Source organism: Tenrec ecaudatus, chromosome 14, assembly GCF_050624435.1.
Source record: "Tenrec ecaudatus isolate mTenEca1 chromosome 14, mTenEca1.hap1, whole genome shotgun sequence".
Lineage (NCBI taxonomy): Eukaryota > Metazoa > Chordata > Mammalia > Afrosoricida > Tenrecidae > Tenrec > Tenrec ecaudatus.
The window spans coordinates 113,789,594-113,802,310 of NC_134543.1; the positions used below are offsets into that span (position 1 = coordinate 113,789,594).

A 12,717-nucleotide genomic window follows, 5' to 3' on the forward strand; every position below is an offset into this window, starting at 1 on the left:
ATTTTACTTTCTTTTTTTAAAAGATATTATTGCCTTTAATCATCAATGTCTTTTTAAATCTGATTTTAATTTGTTTAGGGGTTGCCAATAATATCAACAAATCACCCAGTGCAGCATTGTGTACAGTACATCCTACTAGTGATAAATTGTACTAACAAGAAAAGTGCAGCTCATTGTAACTTGAATAAGCCATAAGGTGGGACTCTCTGTATGTCGTTCCCAACGTGTAACATTGTGTAGCTGGTTTGTATTTCATGATGGAAGTCAATGACCACTGTCCACAGAATACAGTCCTGAGGGTCCACTCACAACCATCAATCCTGTCACTTTCCCCTTGGGATTGCTTATCCTTCCTATCTTGTATAGAGAGACACCAAAGCGAGAAAAAGAGAAAGGGGGGAGAGGGAGAGAGAGAGAGGAGAGAGAGAGAGAGAGAGAGAGAGAGAGAGAGAGAGAGAGAGAGAGAGAGAGAGAGAGACTATACAGATAGGACAGAGAGAGAGAGAGAGAGAGAGAGAGAGAGAGAGAGAGAGAGAGAGAGAGAGAGAGAGAGAGAGAGAGAGAGACTATACAGATAGGACGGAGTCTAACTTCCTGACTCAGAGTAGATGGGTATCTCTCTGTTGAATATCAAGCAGGGTCTATTATAATCCATCAGCCCAAACCTCTCCATATCCTGGACCCACTTAACCTAACAGCACATAGATCCTTTTAGTCAGGGATGGAATGGCCCCGTGCCGCCTCCACCCCACTTACAACTTTAGACTTTCACTGTGGCCCCCTCGTAACCCCCACCCAGTTCAAATGAGGTGCCAAGCACTGCTCCCTGACGCACAAGTCTATAATCGGGATTTCTCAGGGACCTCGTGGCATTGCTCCCGATGCTGGTCTGTTGTGCTTGTGGGTAGGTCAGACCAGCCACTCTCCCTGAACTTTATCTGTAGGTCTGCCCTCTATGGCTCTGTTGTCTAGGTAGGAGACATCCTGTGTCACACTGAGGCCGTAGGCTGCCATCTCAACTCTGGAGTCCGCCCATCTTGTGTATGTACCTTCCCGTAACGTGTATGCCTCTAGTACCGCCCCTTCCTATTGCCTATACCCCAAGCTCGTCCCCTCATTTTCTGTGCACCCCTCTAATTCAGCCCCTTCCTTTTACAGAGATGCTTACCATGGCTTGCATGCCCCAAATTATATAAGCTTGTGAGCGAATACATCAATGCCTCATCCTGGTCACCAAGGAAGAGGTGAGCCCTTACATGCTTTGTCCCATATCTCTTTAATTTATCCCTCAGTTACACAACCGTCCCTTAGACGCATCCAGATGTGAGGCTTGATCCCACAGGGGACTGCAGCCAATGTCATGGAACAACCATTGGTGAATCAGAGATTAGAAGATCAACCCAGGGCAGTTAGTAAGATAAAACCACATCCAAAAGCACTGCTGTCAGGTCAATGCTGACTCATAGTTTCCAAGACTATAATTATTTACAGATATAGAAAGTCCAGTCTTTCACAGAGCTGCTGGTGGTTTCAAACTGCCAAACACGTGGATGGGAGCCCAACTCATAACCACACCACCACCAGGGCTCCCATGACATAAAGTGCCAAATGTTTGGTGATAATGGTGACTTCTATGACCAAAGCTCAACGATCATTACGGAGTAATGACAGTAAAGAGAGCAATTCAACAACTTGAGTGTTTCAAAGTAGAACCCAGAAAGATGCCATTTCTCTGGGGACTAAATGAGAGGCCTTTACAAGACCTAGAAAAGCTGGAAACCAGAAGGGGGTGGGAATGTTAGGTAGGCTAGCATAGGGCTGGGGGATACATGCCCAGAGGGCCAAGCTATACGGAAACAAAGGAGCGGCGCACTGCACGTGCTCAGAGGTTCAGGTTTCCCGCAGGTAGGCATGGGTGGGCGCTGAACCTGGATTGGCTCACCTAGTCCATCTGGATTGTCCCACCTAGACCACCTGGATTGGCTCACCTAGGCCAGGTGAATTCAATTCAGCCAATGGGGTCAAACAGGGTTCGTCTACCATGCCTCCCTGTGGAATCCTTGAAAAGACAGGAGCCCAGAGTCAAGCGACACTACTTTTTTTGTGTGACGCTGAGAAGCTCCCACCAGGCTGCATGTTCGGGAGGAGTCCTATGGGTGCCGTGTAAACCTGAAACTTCTAACTCTCATAAAACTCACTTGGATCACAAACCAGGCTTCGGCGCGAATTCTTTCAGGCGTGGAGCCAAGGACCGAGGTATAGATCTAGCTCCAGAGAGATCTAACAGGAATCAAATGACCTGAGAAGAATAGTGAACAATGGAGTGTGTGCGCATTTGTGTGTGTGGTGTCTGACAGAGACTGTAAAACTTTTAAGACCTCCCCCTCCCCCACCTCAGGGGGACAAACAGAAACATGGATGAAAAGAGACAGTGGTTGTTGTAGTAAGATATGAAAACAGTAATAATTTATAATAATTTATCAAGAGGTCACGAGGATGGGGGGTAGGAAGAGGAGCTGATGCCAAGGGCTCAAATAGAAAGCAAATGTTTAGAAAATGATAGTAACATATGTACAAATATGTTACAATTGATGTAGGGATTACAGGGGCAATTCTACCCTGTCCCATATATAGGCTCACTATGAACCCACATCGATTTGGTCACAGTGAGTTTTGAGAAGATCAAATAGGGTTTGCCTTCCTGTCATACAGGAAATTATAATAATTATCTCCAAGAATATAAATGAGGAATGTTTTAATCCCGGGTCACAATTTCTAATAATAAAAAAAGAACAGCACAGTTAGTGCAGTAAGAAAAAATTGTGGGATGCAAAAGGGTTTTTCCCCAGGTTGTCTCCCCCAAACATATGCCAAACCTAAGATGCTGCTTGCTACACATGGTAAATGACTGTACACTTGGAGGTCCACCCAAGCTGCTTAGAGGTTATTCTTCCTGAGGGTTATCAGCCATTTAGAGCAATCAGACTATAGTCTGTCCCACCCTAGGTAGGGCCACTCCCTTCTAATATGGATAGTGCATTGCCTCCCTGAAGGAAAGCCCAGAGACAAGGCCAAGCCCACTCAAAGATGACCAAAGTTAGGCTGCCATCTTGAATCTAGGATCCGCCCTCGTCACGTGTACCTTTAGTGCCACCCCTTCCTTGCATGTACACCCCCCTAGCTTATCCCCTTCCTGCCGTGCAAATGCCCATGGTACAGCCCTTTCCTGTTACACATGTGGTTACCTGTAATCAGGGGGGCTTGCAAGCCTCTACGTATATATAGGCCTTGGTCAGAAATACAGGCTCTCTCCTCCTCTCTGTGTGGACTTCGTTGCTGAGTTCATGGCCGTCCTGGAGGTGCGCATGCTACCATAAAATGTCTGACTCCTTTATTTTACCTTCTCTTCTATCTCTAGCTTCTATGACTTTACTATGATCTTTATATATTATCGCCGTACAATTGTGCCTGCAGACCCTGATACTGTCAGAAGCTGGTTACTCTGACAAATGGCGCCCAACGTGGGGCTGTAGGAAAAGAATTCTTTTGAGTTGTACCACATGTAACAATGGTACAGCCCCACTGGATGGTAGAGTGAATCTGGGAAATTATGTGAAGTGAGGATCTGGTTGGGCAATTAAGTAGGAATAAAAATAGTAGTACCTCTCTCATTCTCTCTGACTTTACCATAGTCTTTATGTATTGTAACAGTACAGTTGTGCCTGCAGACCCCCACAATTGGTAGAGGCTGGTTAGTCTAACAGAAAATGACATTGGCTTTGACCTAGACTTGAATCTGGCTCTTTCCCTTCTTGGCATGATGTTGGGCAGTTCTCTAAACTTTCCACGTTTAACTGCAGGCTGTCTCCATACCCTCTCTCAAGTGGTGTTTGAAGTACTAAATAACATCTTCACGACCAACAGTGTCTGACACATAGCCAACATTCCTATGTCCTTTCCCTACACCACCGGGGTTAAACTTCAGGAAGATTTCTCACAGATAATCCATAGTACATTAGGATGGGATCAAAGTGGCTGCTTCCGATGTTGTACAGATAGTTACAGGGTTTTACCTACGGTAATTCTGTGTTCCTAGTTCCAGTGGGCCATCCCATTATCAATCAGAAAACTAATTAGGGTAGACTAGCAACCCCAAAAAGGAGATTTTTTTTTTGGCCAAAACGATCCTCTTCTCTAGTCCTCTGGGAATGAGAGCTAGTAAAGGGAATACACTCCAATACTGGTGAATCTCCAAAATGGCTCATTAAAACAGAGGGCAATTATTCAATCGCAAAAAGTATAAAGGTTTTCACACTAGAACCTTCTTTGAAGGTTGGAGGCAGGGAGGGAAAGGAAAAAGAAGTTACTAGTACAGTAACGTGTGAAAACGTGTTAGGCATAACCAAACACCTTGAGAGAATGAGTTGCTGGGCCTGGGGAATGGTCTTGAAGGACACCAAAGTCAAGTGTCACAACATAGTCCACAAAGACAATGCTCTACACATCCTAGATGGTGTGACTTACAACTGCTCTGAAAGAGTTCACAGGAGAAGGTTCTGGATAGAGTGGGAGAACAGTATCATAAAAGAGCCCAGGCTCACGGGTCAGATAGAGACCACAGGGGCCCTTCAAGACTATGGCCCTTGCCCTTCAGGGCTGGAATGGAAGTCACTTCTGTGTTATCAGCCAATTTTAGATCAAAAGAGCAGGATTTACCTAGGGACAACGTCTAGAGAGTTGGGAAAGGAGTGAAAACAGGAGACAAAGGGAAGAAGTGGGATTTGGGATGGTACCCAGGGGGGATACAATAGAGGAGAATTACAAGTATGAGTTGAATTATAAGACATATGAAATGCTGCGTGTAGTAAAGCTCTATGTTCTGTAAACCTTTACCAAATTCACAATAAAAAGGTTAAAAGGATAAAAAAAAGGAATGCAATTTGAGTCCCTCTGGAGGATGCCTTCAGATGCGGTATAATCAAAGAGTGCAGAAATTTGGGGGGATGGTGTACAGGTGCAACACTGCCTTCAAAAGTATGCCGACCTAGATGGCTATGTTAAGAATCAATAGCTTCTTGGGGGGAGTGGGGAGGGAGGGGAAAAAAAAAGAGGACCTGATGCAAAGGGCTTAAGTGGAGAGCGAATGCTTTGAGAATGATTGGGGCAGGGAATGTATGGATGTGCTTTATACAATTGATATATGTATATGTATGGATTGTGATGAGTTTTATGAGTCCCTAATAAAATGTAAGAAAAAAAGAGTTGTATGAGCCCCCAATAAAATGATGAAAAAAAAAGAATCAATAGCTTCTTAGTAATATTTTTGCATTACTGAAAGTTGCTATTATTTTATAGTAATACTTTTTGACTTAACCTTCTATGTACTTTCTTATTTCAAGAACTAGATGACAGCATTTTTGAAGGCATATTAATGATATTTTCTTACCACCCATTTGTCATAGACTCAGAAAGGTTAGGGGATCCTGGGAGTCAGTTTCATGAGATATCAATAGAATTAAGACTGTAATGTAACCTGTATAGACCCCAATCCTAGGCTCTTTCCCCTATAACCTGAAAGTTTAGAATACATTTTTATAAATTGATACCACTGAAACCTTACAGACGGCCTGCAACCCCCACATACTCTTGTTGCAGCCAGATTCTCTCAAATAGTGTGACCATTTGCTGGGTCTCAAAATAAAGACCTTCCCACTCCCAGCCTGCATCGCTGGTCCTAGGCTCCCAGCTCTTCTGGGCCCAACCTGAGTGAGTGATACAGCTTTTCTTGCCTGCACTTTTAGCTTTGTGCCAATGTCCCCACTATCGTTTCATCAGGTTGTCATCTACTCTGCAGCTGCCCTGCATGAACATCGAGAAACCCCTCTCTGTTATTTCTGGGGTGGGGGGGCTGAAGGGGAGGTTTTTGATGTATTGAGTCGAGTGTGGTGACAGTCCCAGCTGCCTGATACTTTCCACAAGGAAGTGACGCCTTGGGACAAGGCTCAAGACATCTTCCCCACTCTCCGTTGGAGCTGCGGAGATCAAATGGAAACTGCCCGATGCTACCAGAGAGTCACCCAATCACTCACGTGTCTCATCTAAAAATAAAAGCCAAATACACAATTCTTCGTTTTTTGGTATATATTTACAATATAAATACTAATTTGTTTCCAAAGTACATATTCTTTTAACAATTGGAGAAAGTTATCTAACATGGGCAGCATGTCAATGTAAAGTCTCTATAGTGGTGATTAAGGAAAAATAGAACTGCTTTGGGGTTCAGAGGTCCGAGAAGGAACATGAGTGGGCACGGTGGTCAGAATTTGCGGGACGATGTGAAACAGCCTAGTCTGCATTGCACTGCCAGTACAGCGTGTTAAAGGCCGACCACGTGAGGCAGCCACCTGCATGGGGTCTTGGGAAAAACCGAACTTCATAAAAACGCAGGTATACATGCTTGCATAGTGCGTGAATCTTAAAGAAGCTCAATATCTCATTCTCACTGTCAATAACTTAAAGCACTTAAAACACATCACACAAAATTAAAGACTTGTGCATATATTTCAGATTTCAACATTAAAGTCAAAAATACATAGTATGATTTTACATAGGATTTGTGCTACATAAGAACGCTAGAGACAAACATCACTTGAGTATTAAGGGAAACATTAAATATTAAATAACTGGGAAATAAAATGTGTAAACACTAATCTAACTGAGGGGTTTGCTATTGCAACATGTCCAATGAAGTGGTTTCAACAGTACAAAAGGGATTAGGACATAAGTGTTTCCAATCCGCTTGGAATATATTGGATCTCAGTCCAGAAATCCTTCAAGAAAAACTGGTCCAGGACGACAGGAGAGGTCTCACTCTCCTGGATGTTAATTTGGTACACTCCGTTCTATGCTAATTCTGTACTTCCAAACTCGGGTACTGACAAATACTTTAAATTGTCTTTCCTTATTAACATCTTGGTGAGAATTGAGGGTTTGTTGGCGATTCGGTATAGGATTTGAGTTCATATGCAGCACCGCTATCAACTTCCATGGACTTTCGAGAGAACAGGAGCCGGACATCTCTGTGGAGGTAGATCTTTCCAGATTTAGAACTCTGGAACCTAAAAAAAAATTTTAAAAAAAGGAAAAGATTCATCATTTTAGGAGCGTGAGTATTTGAAACAAACAAAAATTTGACCAATCTTGAAAGCAAGAAAAATTAGTCTTGCTACAGTATTAGACTAAACATTAACTCCTCGTATTATATTTAAGGTCCTATATTGGCAGATCTTGGATCCAAGCAAGATGAAATCCTTGGCAATTTACCTCTATGATTATCTTAATGTTACTTATTGGAGAAAAGATTGAAGTCGAAGATTTCACCTTGCTTGGACCCACAATCAATGCTCATGAAAGCAGCGGGCAAGAGATCAAACGACACACTGCATTGCACTAGGTCAAACTACCCAGTTGAAAAGCGAAGACTAAGGTGTGCCTGACCTGAGTCAAACACCTCATACCTATGTCAAAGTTAGACGCTAAATAAGGAAGACCAAAGAAAAGCCAATGCATCTGAACTACAGTGCTGGCAAAGAATATTGACACTACCATAGCTTGCCAAAAGAACAGACAGATCTGGCTTGGAGGAAGTATGGACAGAGAGCTCCTTACAGGCAAGGATGGCTAGACTTTGTCTCACCAACTTTGGACAGATCATCAAATTGCTACTTTGATACCCCTCTTCATTTGTGGAAACAAAAAGAAGTCGCACAGAACAAGGCCAGGTGAGTCAGGTGCTTGGGGCCAGAGAGACATGCTGGTTTTTGCCAGAAACTGACACACTGCATTGGCTGTGTGAGCAGGTGCATTGTCGTGGTGGCAAAACCAGCCCCCTGTCTCCACACAGCAGGCCTTTTTGTCACACACTGTTAGGCTATCTTCTCAGAACCTCTAAATAGAAAGCTTGATTCACAGTCTGACCTGGTGGAAGGAACTCTAAATGTGCTCTCCCCCTCACATCAAAAAAACAAACAAGCAGCGTCTTTATCTTTGATTTCACTTGATGAGCTTTTTTTGGGTGAGGTGACAGAGTGTCTCCCACTGACTTGAGTGATGTTTGCTTTGGAGGTTGTAAGAATAGCACCATGTCTCATCACCAGTAATGACCTTGGGGGAAAAAAGTCCGGGTCACTTCGGAGCTGTTCTTTCAAAGCACGGCATGTTTCCACTCCATGCTCTTTAATCTGGTCAGTCAGAAACCGAAGCACAAATTTCCCAGCGACCCTTCTCACTCCCACATCCTCTGTTAAAATTCGCTGAACTGATCTCCAAAATAGTCCAGATAACCTCCCCATCTCTTCAGTGGTCTGTCGTGCGTCTTTGAGCACAGGTGCACACATTTTGTTGACATTTTCTTCCATTAGGGAACTTGACGGACAACCAGAACGAGGTTTGTCATCAGTCAACATTTCACCTTTTGCTGAAAGGAGAAAACCACTGGTACACTTTAGATTTTTCCGTAGCGCTCTCCTTGTAAGCCGTGTTCAACATTACAATGGTTTCTGCGGCATTGTTCCGGAGCAGGAAACAAAATTTCACAGTCACATGCTGTTCTCTCAAATCGCGCAAAATGAGGTGTGAGCAAAACTGCTTTTACAAAAAATGCACTGTGACCAGAGAGCGCCCTCCCAGGCGATGCTACTGGGGGTGCACTGACTCAGAGTGAGTTGCTGGATGCTCACCTGGTGGGGAAAATGCATACTACGAAAGCTCTGCCCAGTGGAGCTTTTTCCCAGTCTTTTGGGGGTACCGCTTCTTAGCATAAGCCGTCCGTAATCCCTTTCTCTGTCCCTTGGCACAGTAGAAATACTCTCGGTGGTGAAATGAGTTCCTGTATGGGGCCTTAAAGGTGACTGGTGGCATTGTGGTTAAGCAATCAGCAGATAACCAAAAAATTGGTGGTTTGGCCACTAGCTGCTGCATGGGGGGCAATCTGCTTCCATAAATGTTTAGAGCCTTGGAACGCCCATGGGGGGGCAGTTCCATTCGGTCCTCATAACATCACTATGTATCAAATTTGCTTGGGGCCAATGAGGGTTTGGGTTATAATTCCACCTGCCTTGGTTGAGGCAGCTTCCACTAAAACCATGAGGTGTCTGCCTTTGCCCTATTTTTCTATTCCAGACAATTTGCTACTTTTGTCCAGGCGGAGTGACATCTCCTGGGTAAACTCTCAACAACTTGTGGTTTGCTGCCCCCTGCTCTGTTGACGGGTAGGCGCCTTGCGGGGATTTGATCGACACAATATGCAAACGAGGTGACTACAGCCTCGTCTGAAAACAAAGTGTCTATGGCCTATTGAGAGGGATTAGTCAGTAGGTGCCCCCTTCTCCCTACTGAAAGGGCCATGTCTTCAAATGGAAGAGGCAGTGGGTATACATGCAACCAACCCCTAGAGGATTCCAGACAGAAAAACGTAGAGACACATACGGCAGGGAAAGCCAGAAGGATGCAGGATGAGGCAGACAGATGCAGGAAGGCATGAAGCAGGAGAGAGAGGCGCCAAGAAACCACCTAACAGAGGTAGGAGCCTGGTCCAGGGCTGTAACACAGGAGACAGCGGCAGGCCCAGAAGAGGCCCTGTGGGGGGCAAGGAGGAGCCCTGCAAGGTCAAAAGGAGTTGAGAGAGCTGTCCTGGATGAAGAGCGACTTTGTCTCCGTGCGTCCTGCTTCTCATCCTGAACTGACCACTGAACTGGCAGTATGGTCTGCGCCCTTTGGTGACTGTTCCAGGGCACTACCGAGCCCCTAAGGACAGCACTGGGTGCGAGGAGAAAGATGGCCCGTGTCGGAGCTGGCACAACGGTGGGCAGGTGGAAGCTTATCTGTGGGGGGATTATAAAAGCTAATGGAGTTAACCTTCGCTTGTTCACCTGCTTGGCTACTAACCGACAGGTTAGTACTTGGCTGAGCTCACCAAGCTGCTCCACAGAGAAAGATGTGACAGTCTGGCTCCCTATGGGAGCATTTCTTCTGTTTTATAGCCTAACTAAGATTCAGAATCGGCTAGGTGGCGATGGGCTCGATGTTTGGTTTTAAGGTTACGTTTCAAATGATATCAGAAGTTTCATTTGGTATCAAATGGGAGTTCAAGCTTTCCCTGCATTCAACTAAGAGGCATTCGCATAGGCTTCTTCCATTCCACACTACCTGGCACAATGGCTAAGGTGGCAGTTCAAATCCACCTGCAGCTCAGTGGTAGAAAAGACCTGCTTCCATAAAGGTGAGAAGCTGGGAAGCCTTATGGGACGGTTCTCATCTGTCAGATAGAATTGCTGAGTCGGGATTGACTCACTAGCACTCAGCCAGGGACATTGTTTTTTCAAAAGTCCCCCAGGCCCAGCGACCACCTGCTGCATCTCTTGATCCAAGTTTGCCTGGAATAAATCAATCGTCATCCAAAGAGTGAATCACAGAGCAGAATTTCAAATTCCCAGGGAATTCAGATTTTTCTAGAGCTATGGAGGCCAGAGCCAAACAATAATTTAGCTTCCCTCGATACCTGGCTGGAGCACTGTGCCTTTTAGAGATCTTTATCTATGGGACCCAACTGACAACTTCAAAGTTTAGATGTGAAACTCTGCGGGGCAGGGACAGCTTGTGAACGGATTCACAATTCAAAGAACTTGATCAGTGCAACACGTGTGAAACTTGTTGAAATGCTGTACATTCTGCTGTTTATAACCTCAACAACAATGCAACTCTTATAAATGTATTCCTCCCGGTCTGTTTTGGTGCCTACAATTGGTGTAACATTGGCGGGGAAACCCCTGTCAGGTAGTGTTAGGGTGGATTTAAATCCATCGTGCAGGTTCATCGCATCCTTCAGATGAAGCCCACCAGATAGAAGACCCACCCCCACAAGAGAAAAGCACAAAGTAAGCGTGCTTTGGGGCAAATCAAGTCACTTATCAGACTTCTGAATCAGGGAACTTGAGTATACAGCTGCTTATTCATCTCGGCCCACCACTATGAGCCAGATCTATTACAAAACAGCTGCTGTCTCCACCAGTAACTGATGGACTGGTTCCTCTCTGCCTGGACCCCAGATGAAAAGTTTACCTTCAGATGAACTGGCCTCCTTACTCAGTAGTCCTAGGAGCAATATTAGGGTCCCTCAAGGGCAAGCAGATGGCTTCTCACAACCTAGAGCTTGTCTATACGGGGGCCAGTGGATGAGTTAAAGACGCAGCTGAGAGAAGCATTCGAACAAAAGCTCTACGCGAACAGAGATGTCGTCACTGCTGTCTCCCGAGTGCCTAGAAACATGCCTGGCACCTAAGCAATTGTTGACCAAGGTTAAGATACCAGAGCCACTGGCCACACGTGACGCTCCAACACTTGAAATGTAGCTAATTCGGAGTGAACTAGGCTTCAGGTACAAAAGACATACTTGATTTGGAGGAATTAGTATAAACAGAGAAGGTGACAGATTTAAGCTCTGATCGTATGTCGAACTATTTGGATAAACGGAGTTAAATAAATGCTGAATTAAGAGCATCTTCCTTCCTTCCTTCCTTCCTTCCTTCCACAAACCATAGCTCGGAGCCCTGGTGGCACAATGGTTAAGCCTTCCTCTGCTATCCTAAAAGACTGGCATTTTGAACCCACTCAGGGGTTTGTTCATGGGAGAAAAGACCTGGCAGTCACCTCCTATGAAGGTCATTTTGCAGAAAGCTCTGTCGGATAGTTCTACCCTTAGCAACACCGGGTTACTGAGAGCTGAAAAGGAACCTGACGTGGTATGCAATACATAACAGCATTAAGAAATGCAGGACTGTATAGGGAACGCCATTACATTTCCCTTGGACAGCGATGGTTTAGGTGTTTCACAGGGCCCCAGATATCAGCCACATGCATATAAGCACGGGTTCTGATACAGAAATTTATATTTTTAACATTTCACAGCTGAAAGGAAAATGTGAAGCGGCTCCTCACGCCATAAGGCCTGCAGGAAGTCGTTAAGTACAGGAGCTTTGTACTCCCTGCATCATGGCTCACCCAGAACTCCTAAGCTAAGTTCCATGGCTACTGGCCTCGCTAGAGTACAGTTCGACGTAAGAAACCAAAGAAACTGGTCTTGTTCTGCCATAACAGCAGGAGGGTTACCTCAGGTGTATGAGGTAGCGTAGTAACCGTTCTGCATGTCGGACGCTCTCTTTATTATTAGCATTTCTCTTCATCTCTGGCTTAACAGGTACAGAAAAGGTCCTTTGCCGTAGGAATGTCTGATGATTGGCTGGCATATTTCGCAAGTCATATATCACAACAAACATCTTCACCACAGTCTTATTGGGATTAAATAAGGTCTGAAGAAACAATATTAACAATTATTACTTCAAAACCATGACTTGTTGAGATGGCTCAAAATGATCTTGGCAATAATCAAACAAGCTTTTAAAATAAAAAGATGACCCTCAGGGGGTCACGTATCAGGATCAGGCACTTCACTTAATAAAGTTTCAGAAGTTTCTACCGATATACACCCAAAAGTTACAAACACACAAATCAAAGTAATTATTTCTTCCACAATATTATAAAATCCGTTAACAAATCAAAATCTTAAGCCACAAATTCCATGTTAATAGTAGATAATATTTTGCTTCTTCAGATAGCAGTGAAGCTATTAAGAAATAGTTCCATTAATTTAAGCAAGTCTCA

The 12,717-nt window shown here is 44.5% G+C and overlaps 1 protein-coding gene across 3 annotated transcripts in view; it reads right to left on the minus strand.

Annotated features, from left to right (window-relative positions):
- Positions 1-6,542: 6,542 nt before the first annotated feature.
- ATOSA (atos homolog A) overlaps positions 6,543-12,717 on the minus strand; it is an 89,678-nt gene continuing 83,503 nt past the window's right edge. For all 3 annotated transcript variants that reach the window (XM_075530726.1, XM_075530725.1, XM_075530724.1), the window contains 2 exons: positions 12,166-12,365; positions 6,543-7,118 (listed from right to left, as the gene is read on the minus strand). In XM_075530726.1, the coding sequence (XP_075386841.1) occupies positions 6,965-7,118; positions 12,166-12,365 (354 nt within the window). In that variant the 3' untranslated portion in view covers positions 6,543-6,964. The remainder of the gene's footprint in view (positions 7,119-12,165; positions 12,366-12,717) is intronic.